The sequence below is a fragment of the Trachurus trachurus genome (assembly GCF_905171665.1).
Source record: "Trachurus trachurus genome assembly, chromosome: 18".
Taxonomy (NCBI): domain Eukaryota; kingdom Metazoa; phylum Chordata; class Actinopteri; order Carangiformes; family Carangidae; genus Trachurus; species Trachurus trachurus.
Genome location: NC_139909.1, coordinates 734,891 through 755,000, shown reverse-complemented (window position 1 = coordinate 755,000; position 20,110 = coordinate 734,891). Strand labels below are relative to the sequence as shown.

The window sequence follows — 20,110 nt, the reverse complement described above, 5'->3', positions numbered from 1 at the left end:
AAGAGAAGTGTCTGCTCTGGATAAAGTTATGCAGTAGACCACAACACCAACTAAACCTGGATAAACTTAACAAGGATGTCTACATCTGTTCTAAGTTAAGTCAACAACCTATTTGAGGCAACATATTGTCAGAGATGTTTAGATGTTAGCCAGCATCACAACTAAGCATAAAGTCCGCTAGCTTAATGCTAACGTATAATGCAAAACTCCATAGACAGGCTAACAGAAATTAGCCCGTCGCTATCGACAGCCATAGCAGTAAAGCTAAGTGAAGTTTTGGTGACTTCAACATGATATTTAATCTTTCTGTCTCCAAAAACCATCAATTGGTCCATTGACCTCTGGCTAAGCCCCGCCCCCTCCACTCACTGGGACAAACAGTCAACATTCGGTGACAGTTGCTATGGCAACAGCTGTCACAGTAGAGGCATATCACAGGAGGCAACTGATGGTTTTTGGAGACAGACAGATTAAATATCATCTGGAAGTCACCAAAACTTCACTTAGTTTTACTGCTATGGCGAAACGCCGATAGCGACGGGCTAATTTCTGTTAGCCTGTCTATGGAGTTTTACATTATACGTTAGCATTAAGCTAGCAGACTTTATGCTTAGTTGTGATACTGGCTAACATCTAAACATCTCTGACAATATGTTGCCTCAAATACGTTGTTGACTTAACTTAGAACAGATGTAGACATCCTTGTTAAGTTTATCCAGGTTTAGTTGGTGTTGTGGTCTACTGCATAACTTTATCCAGAGCAGACACTTCTCTCGGTTGAGATGTGGATTGGGAAAAGGTAAAAAAATCCCCCCCGTGGCCTCTCAGGATACCTAGTGTCAGAGCTGCATGTACCCCATGAACACCGTTTGACCATTTTAAACTTAAAATGTCAAGAAAAAACATATAAAAACAGATGAAAACTGACTAACTGCAATGCATTTCAATGGACGTGGAAGCAGAGAATATCCGAGTGTATGGGCTAGCTATGCGCACTGTGATTGGCTCATCGCGTTTGGGGGCGTGGCTTAGCCATAGGTCAATTAATGGAACAATAATCGATTATTAAAGGAATAGCTACTGGCGTCGTTCTCGCGTCCACTAACATGTTGTCCAGAGTGCCATGTGAACGCAGCATTAAACACTTGATATTCACTTACTGGCAGCAGCATCATGATGTATGTGATGAAAACCTGATGTTGTAATGTCTAACTTTATGTTTGAATACAGATCATCTGTTTTTTCCAGAATAACTTTTGTTTTCTGGATACTGCTAAAAGTTCTGAGAGTGCATATAGTCATGGGGTGTGGAGAGAGTAACATCACGCCTGATCATGGGGCTCCTCACGTAAAATTCATGTTAGTTAATTATGGAAGACAGAGTGTTGCCCAGTTAGATCTGTGGGTCAATGAGTGCAGTTTCCTGAGGCAGTTTAAAGGGATAGTTCACCCAAAATTCACATTTCCCTCATGATCTCCTCCACCTCATGTGGACTAAGGGCTGGGAGAAGTTTCATAGTCCTCCGTGGCTTCTCTGAGTTACAGTGGGGCTCCGTGCAGCAGTATTTGCCCATATAATGGTTGTGAATGGACACCACTTTTCTTCGTCCAAAAAGACACACCAAAAAACATCCAAATACCTCCATGCTGCTCGTCTGTAATGTCCCTCTTGTATTGAAGCCCCAACATGAGAAATTGTTCCGCCGGTGATTTGCACTGACACAGGAAGAGCAGTGAACTGAGACACTGGGAGCTTCCGCTACAAACAAGCTTAAAATATAGACTTATTTAATTTTTTTCGGAACAATTTCTCATGTCGGGGCTTCAATACAAGACGGACATTACAGACGAGCAGCATGGAGGTATTTGGATGTCTTTTGGTGTGTCTTTTTGGACGAAGAAAAGTGAGGACCATTCACAACCATTATATGGACAAATACTGCTGCGCGGACTCAGAAAATTCTCCCAGGCCTTAGTCGACATGAGGGTGAGTAGATAATGAGTGGAATTTGAATTTTGGGTGAACTATCCCTTTAATCGAACAATAATCGATTATTGAATTAATCATCAACTATTCTGATAATCTAATAATCAGTTTGAGTAGTTTTTATAAAGAAAAAAAGTCCAGATTCTCTGATTCCAGCTTCTTCAATGTGAATATTTCTGGTTTCTTTGTTCCTTTATGACAATAAACTGAGTCTCTCTTTGGTTTGTGGACAAAACAAAACATTTGAGGACGATGTCTGGTGGTTTGAGAAACACTGACTGATGTTTTTCAACATTTTATTGACCAAACAACTAATCGATTAATCGTTTAAATAATGGACAGATTCATCGATAATGAAAATAATAATTATCAATGATTAACTAATTGATCTGCTCTGATTGCTTTTGCAGGAATCTTGGTAAATCTGGACTGAGAGTGTCCTGCTTAGGACTGGGTGAGACAACACACACACACACACACACACACACACACACACACACAAATACACACTGAAACACACAGACACACACAGAGTCAGTGATGTTCTGTCTCTTTTCACAGGAACATGGGTGACGTTTGGCTCTCAGATCTCTGATGAGGTAGAGTGTGTGTGTGTGTGTGTGTGTTAGATGCATGGACAACGTGTTACATAACCCTTTACTGGAGGTTCCTGCACACACTAATGTGGGTCACTATGTGTGTGTGTGTGTGTGTGCGTGTGTAGATGGCAGAGAGTGTGATGACGGTTGCGTACGACAGTGGAGTGAACTTGTTCGACACAGCAGAGGTTTACGCATCAGGGAGGTACAGTACTCACCTGTCTGTCTCTCTACCTACCTGTCTCACCTGTCCCTCTGTTTCAGTGGTTCTCAAAGTGCCGTCTAAGGGGGGTTTAAGGGGGTCCACAACTTCTCCCTGAAATTTTACCACTTTTTACAGAATTTTTAAACACTCTTTGAAAACATTTGACCACTTTTGGGGAAATTTTTTACCACGTTTTGAGAAATTTGACCACTTTTGTAGCCTATAAATCTCTCTGCCCCCCAGCAGCAGCAGATCTCTTTGCTCCGTAGGTGGGTCTAGAAACGAGCCATAGGAACGTTTTGAGTCTCGAACACCGTTTGTGTTGACCAATCACAGCGCTCCATCTGTTTAGAGACTCGTTGGGCGGCTTAACGCCATGACGACTTACATTTTAATTGGCTTGTCAGGCTAACGTCATCCTGCTCTTTGCTCTGATTGGTCGTAGCGCTACCCTATTGGTGCAGAGGCAGTTTGAAAGACAGCCTTCATCCCGCCCCCTGGATTGAGCCGAGGTCTACCGCTCGTTGCCAGATTAGACATGTTAATGATGTAGTCTGGTGCGTCAGGCTACCACTTTTTGAGAATTTTTTAAACCACTTTTTGAGGAATTTGACCACTTTTTGAGAAATGTTGCCACTTTTGAGAAATGTTGCCACTTTTTAAGAAATTTGACCACTTTTGAGAAATTTGACCACTTTGAGAAATTTTGCCACTTTCTGAGAAAGTTTGCCACTTTTTGAGAAATTTGACCACTTTTGAGAAATTTTTACCACTTTTTGAGAAAGTTTGCCACTTTTTGAGAAATTTTACCACTTTTGAGAAATTTTTACCACTTTTTGAGAAATGTTGCCACTTTTTGAGAAATTTGACCACTTTTGAGAAATGTTTTTACCACTTTTTGAGAAATTTTACCACTTTTGAGAAATTTTGCCACTTTGAGAAATTTGACCACTTTTTGAGAAATGTTGCCACTTTTGTGAAATTTTTACCACTTTTTAAGAAATCTTACCACTTTTTCTATAATTTAAGACTTTATTTATTCATTAGAAATGTTTGGAGAAATGTTACCACTTTTTTCCATAAATTTCTCTACAATCCAAATATTCACGCCATTGGCCCTAATTTGGACGTACATCGACTAAAAAAGTAGCGTTCTTCAGACTGAGAACAAATATTTGTGTATTTCTGGTGTTTAGAATTTTGAAGTGGTCTAATTTATGTCAATTTAGAGGTCCTTGATGTAAAAAAAAAAAAAAAAGGTTTGAGAACCACTGATCTACCTGTCTGTCTCACCTGTCTCTGTCACTTATCTCTCTACCTGTCTGTCTCTCTGCCTGCCTGTCTGTCTCACCTGTCTCTCTCTCTGTCTCTGTGTGTCTCAGGGCTGAGACGACTTTAGGAAACATCTTGAAGAAAAAAGGCTGGAGGTGAATCAGCTGTTTCCTGTTTCCTGTCTCTGTCTCTGGGGGGTGAACGGGATAGAGGGGGGGTTGGACAGGGTGAATGGGGGACATGGTGGATGGTATAGAGAGAGGGGGGGGGGGGGGTGGACAGGGTGAATGGGGGACATGGTGGATGGTATAGAGCAGGGGTTTTCAAAGTGTGAGGCGCAAAAAAAAGAAAAACTGAAAACATTCAAACAAAAGATGAGTTACATGTCACTCGGGCTAAATGATTAATGTTTTTGCAGTAGCCTATAGTTTGCAATTAGCCTATTATTACACTGAGATATGATAAAACACGGTCTTGTAACACACATACTGCGATTATGCTCGACTGATGTGTCAGAGAGCAACACTCCCGACGCGTCATAAACATAAAGCCGCAATATTTGTTTATTTATTGTTTATTCGTCAGTGCTTTATGTTGTCATGATAATTAATATGCTGAGAAACAAGCTTGTAAATCAAACAAATCCTACAGGAAAGACCAATTTATGTTTAAAGGAGTATTATCGCAAATCCAAATCCTTAATTCGGCCACTAGATGGAGCCAGGCGGAGCTTATCAGATATAAACAAGTGGGCAGCTGTCAGAGAGAGAGAGCAGCCTCGTTTAATCGTCGTCGTCGTCGTCGTCGTCCCCCCCCCTCCTCCCTCACCAGGCTGAATGAACGTGCAATCGCGGGAAAAAGAAAACTCGCTAGTGGAAGCGGCAGCTCTACGTCGCGCACAACCACAACAACGACAACAACAGCAACTGCAACTTCCTCCTTAATAACGCTGAGAGGACAGCTGAAGAAAGACACAGGGACGTGGAGACAAAGTGTTCTACCAGCGATTCAGTGACTGTGAGCACCCTAACACTGCTACATTACTTACTGTTGCAAATGCTGCATTTGCCCCACGGACACTACACTGTTGGCGATTTTTTTGTAAATTTAGTTATGGCTCCCCCCGACCCATCTTTTGCATATTTCAGCTTATTTTATGCTATTACTGCTGTATTTGCGATAATGCTCCTTTAATGAATCAAATATTGTTTTGGTCATAGTAACTGATAATAAATAGGCTATGTTTCATTCTCTTCTCTTTCTTTTTTTTTTTTTTTTGGGGGGGGGGGGGGGGGGGGGGGGGGGGGGGGGCGCACAGCTGTTTATTTTTCATTAAGGGGGGCTCACTCTCTCACACTTTGAAAACCCCTGGTATAGAGAGAGGGGAGGGGGGGGGGTGGACATGGTGGATGGTATAGAGGAGGGGGGGGGGGGGGGTGGACAGGGTGGATGGTATAGAGGGGGTGTGGACATGATGCCTCTCTGTTTCTCTGTCTCAGGTTTAATAATAAACTCGTATGACTCAGCTTTTTCTCCTCCATCACAACCAAACTCACTGTGACTGATGGAGACAAACACACTGAAATAACTGTCTGTCTCTACCTGTCTGTCTCTACCTGTCTGTCTCTCTACCTGTCTGTCTGTCTCTCTGTCTCTCTTCCTGTCTACCTGTCTGTCTGTCTCTAACCTGTCTCTCTCTACCTGTCTGTCTACCTGTCTGTCTCTCTGTCCCAGGAGGTCCAGTTATGTGGTGACCACTAAGATCTACTGGGGAGGACAGTGAGTCTTTTATTCACACAGACACAGTGACATGAGTGTGTGTGTGTGTGTGTGTGTGTGTGTGTGTGTGTGTGTGTGTGTGTGTGTGACATTCATGTTCATTGAGTGTGTGTTTGTGTTTACAGGGCCGAGACAGAGCGAGGGTTGTCACGGAAACACATCATCGAAGGTAAACAAACCAGACACAACCAGTGACACAGAGACAAAACTGATTGATTGATTGATTGATTGATTGATTGATTGATTGATTGAGATACAGAAAGAAACACAACTCTGTCTTCATGGTCTTTATGTGACATTGACACACACACACACACACACACAGAGTTGGTCAGTGTCCTCTGTCAGTTGTCGGAGGTCGTCGAGGCTTTAAGAGGCTCAGTCACACCAAGACTGGATTAGGAGTTATAATACACACACACGCACACTCTGACACACACGCACACACACACACGCACACACACACACACACACACACACACACACACACACACACACACACACACACACACACACACAGAAACACACACACACACACACACACACACACACACACACAGCAGGCTGCAGCATCAATCAGCCCTGTTGACTTAAATCACTGTGAAATGTAAAATGCTAAATTTAACCCACAAAGACTCGAGTGACGAACTGAGCTGCAACATCTGCACTCACTCTGACACACACACACACACACACACACACACACACACACACACACACACACACACACACACACACACACACACACACACACACACACACACACACACACACACACACAGCAGGCTGCAGCATCAATCAGCCCTGTTGACTTAAATCACTGTGAAATGTAAAATGCTAAATTTAACCCACAAAGACTCGAGTGAAGAACTGAGCTGCAACATCTGCACACACTCTGACACACACACACACACACACATACACACTCTGACACACACACACACACACACACACACACACACACACACACACACACACACACACACACACACACACACACACACTCACACACACACACACACACACACACACACACACACACACTCACACACACACACACACACACACACACACACACACACACACACACACACACACACACACACAGATGCTTCATTAGACAGGCAGCGCAGCGTTACAGATGTTCACAGCTGTGCAGCGTTAGCATTAGCACAGTTAGCAGCCGTGGTGCGTTCAGGAGCTGCTCCGACGTTTCTGTTCTCTGAGCTTCAGCCAGTTACAGTTAAAACCTCTGTCATTATTACCCACAATGCCTCAGCTCCCTGCCCCTTGGTGACATCACAGTGAGGTCAGCCAGATCTCCTGAGGCTCTGAGTGTGACACAACATCACACACACACACACACACGAGTCTCTGTCCTTCAGAAGGTCGACAAAATGTCTGACATCATCAGTGATGACACAACCGTCAGTTCAAACACAAAACACTAAGGCTGTCAACCCCCCCCTCCCCGAAACTAGAGTCAAATTTCTAAAGCTTCTTATGTTAAATATTCAAATTATATTCACATTATATTAAATCTTATTAGCTCAGTATACATGGACGTGTCTGTTCTGATGATACAAGTTTTATATATTACGATTAACACGTTTATTATGCATTAATTCATTCTTTTCCAACACTATGAATGTGTAAAATTCAATTATACTATGAATATAATTCTATTTCTAATTGTATACACAAAATATTTAAAGTAGCTATCTATTAGAGGGACTACGAGGAGTTTCAGAAAGCGAATTGTTTTCACTACATTTCCCATGAGCCTCAGTGTGCACGGTGAAATTCTTGGACCGGCGCAAGACATTTGCCAAGAATGTTTTTATTCATCAAGAATGAAAGTCAGAGGTTGGAAGACGATCAGATACCGTCGTAGTTCCCACCATAAACGATGCCAACTAGCGATCCGGCCACGTTATTCCCATGACTTTACTTTCTGTCTTCACCTCTCTCTCTGTCTTCAAACAAAATCTGCTACAAATCCGCTATGGTATCACCAGCTGGTTTGGTAATTTAACTGTTAAATCTAGAGCTGAAATCTCAAGCCTTGTCAAACCTGCTGGCAAGATTATGGGAATAACACCCCGCCTTAATCCACAGGACCTTTTTGAGCAGGCGACGATCAGACAGGCAAATGCCATTTTAACAGATAGTTCTCATGTGCTGAACAGTGAATATACTCTCCTGAACTCTGGAAAGAGATATAGGCTTCCTTTGTGCAGGCACAATCCATACAAACTTTCCTTTGTGCCTGTATCAACCAAGCTTCTCAACAGCAGGAAATGACTGTGATGTTTCTGTATATGTATAGGAACATAGGCTAAGTGTATATGGAAATTAATGTATTATGAGTCAAACTATGGACATATGTGAGTGAATGGATTAATGTATGTCTGAGGTTATGTGATGCTGATATGAATGTATATTTATGATTCCAGTTAGAGTAGCGGTGTGGATGCATGTGAATGACGTTCACGTCGGCTTGCTGCATGTGCAGGATTGTCCAGTGGTCTGTTTACTCCACCAGTCTTTTAACTTGATGTTCTTTTTGCACTGTAGCCAAGTGTTTTTTATGTATGCAACATGTTCACTGTCTCTGCAACTAATTTCTCCCTGGTGGAGACCAATAAACTAACCTAACCTAAAATCTCAGTCGACTCCTGCACTTGTTAACTCTTTCGCGACCACACTAATTCCTCAGCACATCCGCTCAGGACCACATGTTTTTGGCTATTTGTTTACCTTTTATCTCACGTCGAACCGAACTCTGTACATCACCTAGAAACAAACGGTTTTCACGTGGTTGAAGAGTGACTTTCCAACGTGCTCGTCGAAAAAACGGCGAGTTTTTCCGCCGTTTCGTTCGTGAGTACAAAGTAGAAGAAGAGAGCTGGGTTTCTCCAAAAACGGAGCTCCCGCTCTAGTTTCAGAGAAAAACGCACTTTTGTGTCAAGTGGCAATCGGCTCATTTTACCGCTACTCTGCAGTGTGGCGTCTCCCAAATCATTTCTACGGCTAAATAAATATATTTGTAGGCAAATCTGGGGGGTGTGGCAGCGTGGAGAGCAGCGGTGCAGCGGTGTGGGTCTCTGGCTGCAGCGCAGCAGCTCCGGGACACTGCTGTGTGACTGGCCGGCGATGAGTGCTCTGGGGCGGGGGCGGCCGGTCACAGCCCCCGCTGCACAGCCCCCGCTGCTCAGCGCCCGCTGCAGAGCGCCCGCTGCACAACGCCCGCTGCACAGCCCCCGCTGCACAGCCCCCGCTGCACAGCCCCCGCTGCACAGCGCCCGCTCCGCTACACCGTGAAAACAGCCGTGATAACGGGCTTTCAGATCCGAGTCTCCAAAGCAGAAACGTTTGTAACAACACCGGAAAAACTCGCCACATTTGTCGTCGGTCGCTTTTGTCAAAAGAGGGTTTGGAAAGTCGCCAGATTCAGCGAGAAAGTGGCAACACTGTAGCCGACAGCCGCACAGCGCTGCACGCTGTCCCCACAGCAGCATTCAAGGAGACAGATTACTCAAACAAAACCAAGATCACACAGTTTATAAAAAACATTATGTTTTGATTTTAGTTTAAAACAGTTTAACATATCAGAGGACTACCATATTCACACACAGGGACCTCAGAGTGTCCATTATCGTAATCTGTAAAAAAACGGTTTTGACGAGTTTACTCGTCAATGGTCGCGAAAGAGTTAAATAGGCCTTGTCATGCCCGACTGATTAACTGTTTTATTGTATTGCATTGTATTGTTTTGTATTTTTCTAAGTGTTTTTTGCACTTTTAGTACTCCCCCCCCCCCTTAATTAACGAGCTTCTAACTCTTTTCAGGCTGCACTTGAAAATAAGAATTTTGTCCTTAATTTGCTTGCCTGGGTAAATAAAGGTTAAATAAATAAATAAATAAAAATGCTGGACGAGTTGACCACTAAATAATTAGGGCTGTCCCCATTACCATACTGTATTTTGATAATCGAAGCTGCGACGGCCGGGGGGGGGGGGGGGGGGGCGGGGTGCGCGATCATAACGTCGGCGCGATCGTAGTGGAAATAATGAAAGTAATGTCAAACAAACGCTGCATATCTCCACAACCAGGCAGGTTTTCAGGATGCCAAGTAGCCGACTCATTTCAATGTAACCGTTGCCGATGAGAACCGGTGTCAAAGGGGGAAAAAAAAGAAAATCGATCACGGACTTCATGATCGATTACCATGGCAACGAACGAAGCTTCGAAGCTTCGGATTTTTGGGGTTTAGCCCTATAAATAACAATATCACAATAACTACAAAGACAAAAGGATTTATTTATCTAAATGGAGCATTAACAAGTGGTAACGTAGATTCATCCACATTGATATGAGACTCTTCCTCTGGGAATCTTTAATAAAGGACCAACTTTTAACCCCCCAGGGGAAATGTTTGAACTCTTTCAGTGATTATTTGTCATCAACACCAAATGTTTCTGTTGATTGAAGTGGTTTTTCTTTCACATCCCACAGGTCTGCGTGGATCTCTGTCCAGGTTGCAGCTGGACTACGTCGACATCGTCTTCGCCAACAGGAGCGACATCAACGCACCGATGGAGGGTCAATACACACACACACACACACACACACACACACACTGATCAGATTGTTATTGGTCAGATGACTATTGATCAGATGGTTATTAGGGGTGTGACGAGATCTCGCAAGATTAAACTCGGCGATATTTCTCGTCGTGTTAAAAATCTGTCTCGCAAGATTTTTTTTTTTTTTTAATGTTAAATGAAAGCAGGGTTTCCACTAGCAGTTACCACTACTTTTCACTCCTTTCCACACACTTCTACCTCTGTTTAGGTGCTTTTCTGTTCAATCACAGCTGAGTTCTTCATGGTTCCTCCTCAGTAAAAACCAAATTTATCAACCAGCGCATCCAGACTCTCTCTCTCTCTCCCTCTCGCACGCGCGCTGGCGCACACACAAGCACTTACATACACACACAGGCACGCAGGTCGCATTATTTAAGCAATATATCACTCCAGTCCGTGGTCTATGCTCATTCTACCACTCTAAGGGGCGTTGTTCCCCCTTAGAGTGGTATAATGAGCATATACCACGGCCTGGAGTGATATATTGCTTTTATAAAACGGTTACCAATAAAGACAATATGAAAGAGGAATACGCATCAATTTCATGTAGTTTTATTCAACCAGAAATACATATTATCCAATAAAAAGCTGTTCCCAGCTGTCCAGACGTTAGCTCCAAGTAGCTCTCCGAGTATCCCTTGGCTGCACACACAGAGAGGACTGCCCCTTTATGCCGTTCTCTCTCCTCATTGGATAAAGGTTGTAGGATACAAGGAAAGTTTTCTCCTGGGCTCAGAGCAGAGCAGAGTGACTGACAGACCCGTGTTTCAGACCAAACACTCTATAGAAGTGATTGCTGTCGGAAGATACAACTATTTAAGACTTAGATTAACACAAACATTCACCTGACTTGCCTCTACTTAAAAAAAATCCTAGAGGAAACTCTGCGACATAATATTGTTTGCACTTGGAAAAAAAGAAAGGAATATTTATTTTATTTTAACTTTTATAAATTTTAGTTTTAGTTTCAGTTTATTTAAAGCTCATGCTTACATCATGCATGTAAAGAGTTATAATAAAACATTAAAATGCATGAGCAGCTCAGTTAAATAAAAGTCTGTTGGTCCAGTCAGAGATTCTGTCATTGTAGTTTTATTAAAATCTCGTCTTGTCTCGATCTCGTGACACACACCTAATGGTTATTGATCAGACTGTTATTGATCAGATGGTTATTGATCAGATGGTTATTGATCAGGTGGTTATTGATCAGATGGTTATTGATCAGATGGTTATTGGTCAGATGGTTATTGGTGGTTATTGATGGTTATTGATCAGATGGTTATTGATCAGATGGTTATTGGTCAGATGGTTATTGGTGGTTATTGATTGATCAGATGGTTATTGATCAGATGGTTATTGATGGTTATTGATGGTTATTGATCAGATGGTTATTGATGGTTATTGATGGTTATTGGTGGTTATTGATCAGATGGTTACTGGTGGTTATTGATCTGTGTTGCCAGAGGTGGTCCGAGCCATGACCTTTGTGATCGATCAGGGGATGGCCATGTACTGGGGGACGTCTCGCTGGAACGCCGTGGAGATCATGGTACAACCTGTCTGTCTCTACCTGTCTCTCTACCTGCCTCACCTGTCTCTCTCTCTCTCTACCTGTCTCACCTGTCTCTCTCTCTACCCGTCTCCCCCGTCAGGAGGCGTACTCTGTAGCGCGGCAGTTCAACCTGGTTCCTCCGGTGTGTGAACAGGCAGAGTATCACTACTTCCAGAGGGACAAGGTGGAGCTGCACCTGCCGGAGCTCTACCACAAGATAGGTACGCTACACACACACACACAGTCTCTCACACACACACACACACACACACACACACACACACACACACACACACACACACACACACACCCCCAGGTGAGTGAGCTGTCTGTCTCTCAGGTGTGGGAGCAGTGACCTGGTCTCCGTTGGCCTGTGGCCTCCTGACGGGGAAATACAACGAGGGCGTTCCCGAGAGCTCCAGAGCCGCCATGAAGGTAACACACACACACACAGACACACACACACAACCCATCTGTTACCGTACACACACACACACACAGACACACACAGACACACAACCCATCTGTTACCGTGGTGATCACTGTGTGTGTGTGTGTGTGTGTGTGTGTGTGTCAGGGCTACACCTGGCTGAAGGAGCGTCTCCACAGCGACGAAGGGAAGAAGCAGCTCAGTAAAATCAAAGACCTCCACCTGCTGGCAGACAAACTGAACTGCACTGCTGCTCAGCTGGCTATAGGTCAGTCCTACCTGTCTGTCTCTCTACCTGTCTGTCTCTCTACCTGTCTGTCTGTCTACCTGTCTGTCTGTCTACCTGTCTGTCTCTCTACCTGTCTGTCTGTCTACCTGTCTGTCTCTCTACCTGTCTGTCTCTACACCTGTCTGTCTCTACCTGTCTGTCTCTCTACCTGTCTGTCTCTCTACCTGTCTGTCTCTACCTGTCTGTCTCTACACCTGTCTGTCTCTACACCTGTCTGTCTCTACCTGTCTGTCTCTACCTGTCTGTCTCTACCTGTCTGTCTCTACCTGTCTGTCTCTACCTGTCTCTGTCTCTACCTGTCTGTCTGTCTACCTGTCTGTCTCTACTCCTGTCTGTCTGTCTGTCTCTCTACCTACCTGTCTGTCTACCTGTCTCTGTCTCTACCTGTCTGTCTACCTGTCTGTCTCTACCTGTCTGTCTCTCTACCTGTCTGTCTCTACATAACTCTTAAATTTTACCACTTTTTGAGAAATATTGCCATTTTTTTCTCAAATTGTTTTTGAGAAATTTGACCACTTGTTGAAAATTTTTACCACTTATTTCTAAAATTGTTTTTGTTTTGTCTGTAACCTGTCTGTCTCTACCTGTCTGTCTCTACCTGTCTGTCTCTCACCTGTCTGTCTCTCTACCTGTCTGTCTCTCTACCTGTCTGTCTCTCTACCTGTCTGTCTCTACCTGTCTGTCTCTACCTGTCTGTCTCTACCTGTCTGTCTCTACCTGTCTGTCTCTCTACCTGTCTGTCTCTCTACCTGTCTGTCTCTCTACCTGTCTGTCTCTCTACCTGTCTGTCTCTACCTGTCTGTCTCTACCTGTCTGTCTCTCTACCTGTCTGTCTCTCTACCTGTCTGTCTCTCTACCTGTCTGTCTCTACCTGTCTGTCTCTCTACCTGTCTGTCTCTCTACCTGTCTGTCTCTACCTGTCTGTCTCACTACCTGTCTGTCTCTCTACCTGTCTGTCTCTACCTGTCTGTCTCTCTACCTGTCTGTCTCTCTACCTGTCTGTCTCTACCTGTCTGTCTCTACCTGTCTGTCTCTACCTGTCTGTCTCTCTACCTGTCTGTCTCTCTACCTGTCTGTCTCTACCTGTCTGTCTCTCTACCTGTCTGTCTCTCTACCTGTCTGTCTCTCTACCTGTCTGTCTCTACCTGTCTGTCTCTCTACCTGTCTGTCTCTACCTGTCTGTCTCTACCTGTCTGTCTCTCACCTGTCTGTCTCTCTACCTGTCTGTCTCTCTACCTGTCTGTCTCTCTACCTGTCTGTCTCTACCTGTCTGTCTCTACCTGTCTGTCTCTACCTGTCTGTCTCTACCTGTCTGTCTCTCTACCTGTCTGTCTCTCTACCTGTCTGTCTCTCTACTTGTCTGTCTCTCTACCTGTCTGTCTCTACCTGTCTGTCTCTACCTGTCTGTCTCTCTACCTGTCTGTCTCTCTACCTGTCTGTCTCTCTACCTGTCTGTCTCTACCTGTCTGTCTCTCTACCTGTCTGTCTCTCTACCTGTCTGTCTCTCTACCTGTCTGTCTCTACCTGTCTGTCTCTCTACCTGTCTGTCTCTCTACCTGTCTGTCTCTCTACCTGTCTGTCTCTACCTGTCTGTCTCTCTACCTGTCTGTCTCTCTACCTGTCTGTCTCTACCTGTCTGTCTCACTACCTGTCTGTCTCTCTACCTGTCTGTCTCTACCTGTCTGTCTCTCTACCTGTCTGTCTCTCTACCTGTCTGTCTCTACCTGTCTGTCTCACTACCTGTCTGTCTCTCTACCTGTCTGTCTCTACCTGTCTGTCTCTACCTGTCTGTCTCTCACCTGTCTGTCTCTCTACCTGTCTGTCTCTACCTGTCTGTCTCTCACCTGTCTGTCTCTCTACCTGTCTGTCTCTCTACCTGTCTGTCTCTCTACCTGTCTGTCTCTCTACCTGTCTGTCTCTACCTGTCTGTCTCTACCTGTCTGTCTCTACCTGTCTGTCTCTCACCTGTCTGTCTCTCTACCTGTCTGTCTCTCTACCTGTCTGTCTCTCTACCTGTCTGTCTCTACCTGTCTGTCTCTACCTGTCTGTCTCTCTACCTGTCTGTCTCTCTACCTGTCTGTCTCTCTACCTGTCTGTCTCTACCTGTCTGTCTCTCTACCTGTCTGTCTCTCTACCTGTCTGTCTCTCTACCTGTCTGTCTCTCTACCTGTCTGTCTCTACCTGTCTGTCTCTCTACCTGTCTGTCTCTCTACCTGTCTGTCTCTCTACCTGTCTGTCTCTACCTGTCTGTCTCTCTACCTGTCTGTCTCTCTACCTGTCTGTCTCTCTACCTGTCTGTCTCTACCTGTCTGTCTCTCTACCTGTCTGTCTCTCTACCTGTCTGTCTCTACCTGTCTGTCTCACTACCTGTCTGTCTCTCTACCTGTCTGTCTCTACCTGTCTGTCTCTCTACCTGTCTGTCTCTCTACCTGTCTGTCTCTACCTGTCTGTCTCACTACCTGTCTGTCTCTCTACCTGTCTGTCTCTACCTGTCTGTCTCTACCTGTCTGTCTCTCACCTGTCTGTCTCTCTACCTGTCTGTCTCTACCTGTCTGTCTCTCACCTGTCTGTCTCTCTACCTGTCTGTCTCTCTACCTGTCTGTCTCTCTACCTGTCTGTCTCTCTACCTGTCTGTCTCTACCTGTCTGTCTCTACCTGTCTGTCTCTACCTGTCTGTCTCTCACCTGTCTGTCTCTCTACCTGTCTGTCTCTCTACCTGTCTGTCTCTCTACCTGTCTGTCTCTACCTGTCTGTCTCTACCTGTCTGTCTCTCTACCTGTCTGTCTCTCTACCTGTCTGTCTCTCTACCTGTCTGTCTCTACCTGTCTGTCTCTCTACCTGTCTGTCTCTCTACCTGTCTGTCTCTCTACCTGTCTGTCTCTACCTGTCTGTCTCTCTACCTGTCTGTCTCACTACCTGTCTGTCTCTCTACCTGTCTGTCTCTACCTGTCTGTCTCTCTACCTGTCTGTCTCTCTACCTGTCTGTCTCTACCTGTCTGTCTCACTACCTGTCTGTCTCTCTACCTGTCTGTCTCTACCTGTCTGTCTCTACCTGTCTGTCTCTCTACCTGTCTGTCTCTACCTGTCTGTCTCTCTACCTGTCTGTCTCTACCTGTCTGTCTCTCTACCTGTCTGTCTCTCACCTGTCTGTCTCTACCTGTCTGTCTCTACCTGTCTGTCTCTCTACCTGTCTGTCTCTACCTGTCTGTCTCTACCTGTCTGTCTCTCACCTGTCTGTCTCTCACCTGTCTGTCTCTCTACCTGTCTGTCTCTCTACCTGTCTGTCTCTCTACCTGTCTGTCTCTACCTGTCTGTCTCTACCTGTCTGTCTCTCTACCTGTCTGTCTCTCTACCTGTCTGTCTCTCTACCTGTCTGTCTCTACCTGTCTGTCTCTACCTGTCTGTCTCTCACCTGTCTGTCTCTCTACCTGTCTGTCTCTCTACCTGTCTGTCTCTCTACCTGTCTGTCTCTACCTGTCTGTCTCTACCTGTCTGTCTCTCACCTGTCTGTCTCTCTACCTGTCTGTCTCTCTACCTGTCTGTCTCTCTACCTGTCTGTCTCTCTACCTGTCTGTCTCTACCTGTCTGTCTCTACCTGTCTGTCTCTACCTGTCTGTCTCTACCTGTCTGTCTCTCTACCTGTCTGTCTCTCTACCTGTCTGTCTCTCTACCTGTCTGTCTCTCTACCTGTCTGTCTCTACCTGTCTGTCTCTACCTGTCTGTCTCTCTACCTGTCTGTCTCTCTACCTGTCTGTCTCTCTACCTGTCTGTCTCTACCTGTCTGTCTCTCTACCTGTCTGTCTCTCTACCTGTCTGTCTCTCTACCTGTCTGTCTCTACCTGTCTGTCTCTCTACCTGTCTGTCTCTCTACCTGTCTGTCTCTCTACCTGTCTGTCTCTACCTGTCTGTCTCTCTACCTGTCTGTCTCTCTACCTGTCTGTCTCTACCTGTCTGTCTCACTACCTGTCTGTCTCTCTACCTGTCTGTCTCTACCTGTCTGTCTCTCTACCTGTCTGTCTCTCTACCTGTCTGTCTCTACCTGTCTGTCTCACTACCTGTCTGTCTCTCTACCTGTCTGTCTCTACCTGTCTGTCTCTACCTGTCTGTCTCTCTACCTGTCTGTCTCTCTACCTGTCTGTCTCTACCTGTCTGTCTCTACCTGTCTGTCTCTCACCTGTCTGTCTCTCTACCTGTCTGTCTCTACCTGTCTGTCTCTCACCTGTCTGTCTCTCTACCTGTCTGTCTCTCTACCTGTCTGTCTCTCTACCTGTCTGTCTCTCTACCTGTCTGTCTCTACCTGTCTGTCTCTACCTGTCTGTCTCTACCTGTCTGTCTCTCACCTGTCTGTCTCTCTACCTGTCTGTCTCTCTACCTGTCTGTCTCTCTACCTGTCTGTCTCTACCTGTCTGTCTCTACCTGTCTGTCTCTCTACCTGTCTGTCTCTCTACCTGTCTGTCTCTCTACCTGTCTGTCTCTACCTGTCTGTCTCTCTACCTGTCTGTCTCTCTACCTGTCTGTCTCTCTACCTGTCTGTCTCTACCTGTCTGTCTCTCTACCTGTCTGTCTCTACCTGTCTGTCTCACTACCTGTCTGTCTCTCTACCTGTCTGTCTCTACCTGTCTGTCTCTCTACCTGTCTGTCTCTCTACCTGTCTGTCTCTACCTGTCTGTCTCTACACCTGTCTGTCTCTCTACCTGTCTGTCTCTACCTGTCTGTCTCTACCTGTCTGTCTCTCTACCTGTCTGTCTCTACCTGTCTGTCTCTCTACCTGTCTGTCTCTACCTGTCTGTCTCTCTACCTGTCTGTCTCACTACCTGTCTGTCTCTCTACCTGTCTGTCTCTACCTGTCTGTCTCTCCACCTGTCTGTCTCTACCTGTCTGTCTCTCTACCTGTCTGTCTCTACCTGTCTGTCTCTCTACCTGTCTGTCTCTACCTGTCTGTCTCACTACCTGTCTGTCTCTCTACCTGTCTGTCTCTCACCTGTCTGTCTCTACCTGTCTGTCTCTCTACCTGTCTGTCTCTACCTGTCTGTCTCTCTACCTGTCTGTCTCTACCTGTCTGTCTCTACCTGTCTGTCTCTACCTGTCTGTCTCTCCCTGTCTGTCTCTACCTGTCTGTCTCTCTACCTGTCTGTCTCTCTACCTGTCTGTCTCTCTACCTGTCTGTCTCTCTACCTGTCTGTCTCTACCTGTCTGTCTCTCTACCTGTCTGTCTCTCTACCTGTCTGTCTCTCTACCTGTCTGTCTCTACCTGTCTGTCTCTCTACCTGTCTGTCTCTCTACCTGTCTGTCTCTCTACCTGTCTGTCTCTACCTGTCTGTCTCTCTACCTGTCTGTCTCTACCTGTCTGTCTCTCTACCTGTCTGTCTCTACCTGTCTGTCTCTCTACCTGTCTGTCTCTCTACCTGTCTGTCTCTACCTGTCTGTCTCTCTACCTGTCTGTCTCTCTACCTGTCTGTCTCTCTACCTGTCTGTCTCTACCTGTCTGTCTCTACCTGTCTGTCTCTACCTGTCTGTCTCTCTACCTGTCTGTCTCTCTACCTGTCTGTCTCACTACCTGTCTGTCTCTCTACCTGTCTGTCTCTACCTGTCTGTCTCTACCTGTCTGTCTCACTACCTGTCTGTCTCTCTACCTGTCTGTCTCTCTACCTGTCTGTCTCTACCTGTCTGTCTCTCTACCTGTCTGTCTCTACCTGTCTGTCTCTACCTGTCTGTCTCTCTACCTGTCTGTCTCTCTACCTGTCTGTCTCACTACCTGTCTGTCTCTACCTGTCTGTCTCTACCTGTCTGTCTCTCTACCTGTCTGTCTCTCTACCTGTCTGTCTCTCTACCTGTCTGTCTCTACCTGTCTGTCTCTCTACCTGTCTGTCTCTACCTGTCTGTCTCTACCTGTCTGTCTCTCTACCTGTCTGTCTCTCTACCTGTCTGTCTCTCTACCTGTCTGTCTCTCTACCTGTCTGTCTCTCTACCTGTCTGTCTCTACCTGTCTGTCTCTCTACCTGTCTGTCTCTACCTGTCTGTCTCTCTACCTGTCTGTCTCTACCTGTCTGTCTCTACCTGTCTGTCTCTCTACCTGTCTGTCTCTCTACCTGTCTGTCTCTACCTGTCTGTCTCTCTACCTGTCTGTCTCTACCTGTCTGTCTCTACCTGTCTGTCTCTCTACCTGTCTGTCTCTCTACCTGTCTGTCTCACTACCTGTCTGTCTCTCTACCTGTCTGTCTGTCTCTCTACCTGTCTGTCTCTACCTGTCTGTCTCTATCTAACCTGTCTGTCTCTCTACCTGTCTGTCTCTACCTGTCTGTCTCTCTACCTGTCTGTCTCTCTACCTGTCTGTCTCTACCTGTCTGTCTCTACCTGTCTGTCTCTATCTAACCTGTCTGTCTCTCTACCTGTCTGTCTCTACCTGTCTGTCTCTACCTGTCTGTCTCTATCTAACCTGTCTGTCTCTCTACCTGTCTGTCTCTACCTGTCTGTCTCTCTACCTGTCTGTCTCTACCTGTCTCTCTACCTGTCTGTCTCTCTAACCTGTCTGTCTGTAACCTGTCTGTCTCTCTACCTGTCTGTCTCTCTACCTGTCTGTCTCTATCTCACCTGTCTGTCTCTCTACCTGTCTGTCTCTCAGCCTGGTGTCTCCGTAGCGAAGGCGTCAGCTCCGTCCTCCTCGGCGTCTCCAACACCGAGCAGCTTCTCGAGAACCTCGGCTCCATCAAGGTGAGGCTCCGCCCCCGACTGCCCCGCCCCCTCCCCCTCTGAAGGTTGGCATGGCAACAACCCTTTCTCTTCCTGTCTTCCAGGTTCTGTCTCAGCTGACTCCGCCCCTCATCACGGAGATGGACGCGTTGCTCGGCAACAAGCCACGAAACGCCAAGAAGGAGGGGCGGAGCTGAGGGGGAGGAGGAGGTAGCCACGGTGACGGCAACATGTCAAATAACCAGAAATATTTATTCTTATATTAATAGAATATAATATAATATATATATAATGTGAAGATGCAATCGCCCGACGCCATCGTCATGGCAACGCCCTCGCGTCAATCATCTATGCATTTATGTTCACGCGTGCATGAGCCGATATAAACACAACCGATAACCAATAACCAATAATCAATCAGTTCTCGGTCTGAACAAGTCAATGTAAACATCACCTGTAACACCTGCTACCGCGGCAACAGGTGTCGCCATGGTAACAGCCTCCCCTCATCTCTCCCGTTACACACACACACACACACACACACACACACACACACACACACACACACACACACACACACACACACACACAGTAGTAGGTTTTACTCTCATGAATGTAGACCCGTAGCGTTTAGAGCGCGTTGGCTCCGCCCACAAA

General features: G+C 45.9%; 1 protein-coding gene across 1 annotated transcript in view; it reads left to right on the top strand.

Moving 5' to 3' along the window:
• LOC311002152 (voltage-gated potassium channel subunit beta-3-like) overlaps positions 1-19,650 on the top strand; it is a gene marked incomplete at both ends in the record, with an annotated part of 34,571 nt that extends 14,921 nt beyond the window's left edge. The window contains 13 exons of the mRNA XM_083993400.1: positions 2,398-2,441; positions 2,549-2,586; positions 2,712-2,791; positions 4,174-4,218; positions 5,798-5,842; positions 5,968-6,011; positions 10,362-10,448; positions 11,956-12,041; positions 12,145-12,265; positions 12,385-12,479; positions 12,622-12,742; positions 19,386-19,474; positions 19,558-19,650. Of these exons, the coding sequence (XP_083849526.1) occupies positions 2,398-2,441; positions 2,549-2,586; positions 2,712-2,791; positions 4,174-4,218; positions 5,798-5,842; positions 5,968-6,011; positions 10,362-10,448; positions 11,956-12,041; positions 12,145-12,265; positions 12,385-12,479; positions 12,622-12,742; positions 19,386-19,474; positions 19,558-19,650 (988 nt within the window). The remainder of the gene's footprint in view (positions 1-2,397; positions 2,442-2,548; positions 2,587-2,711; positions 2,792-4,173; positions 4,219-5,797; positions 5,843-5,967; positions 6,012-10,361; positions 10,449-11,955; positions 12,042-12,144; positions 12,266-12,384; positions 12,480-12,621; positions 12,743-19,385; positions 19,475-19,557) is intronic.
• Between the last annotated feature and the right edge of the window lie 460 nt (positions 19,651-20,110).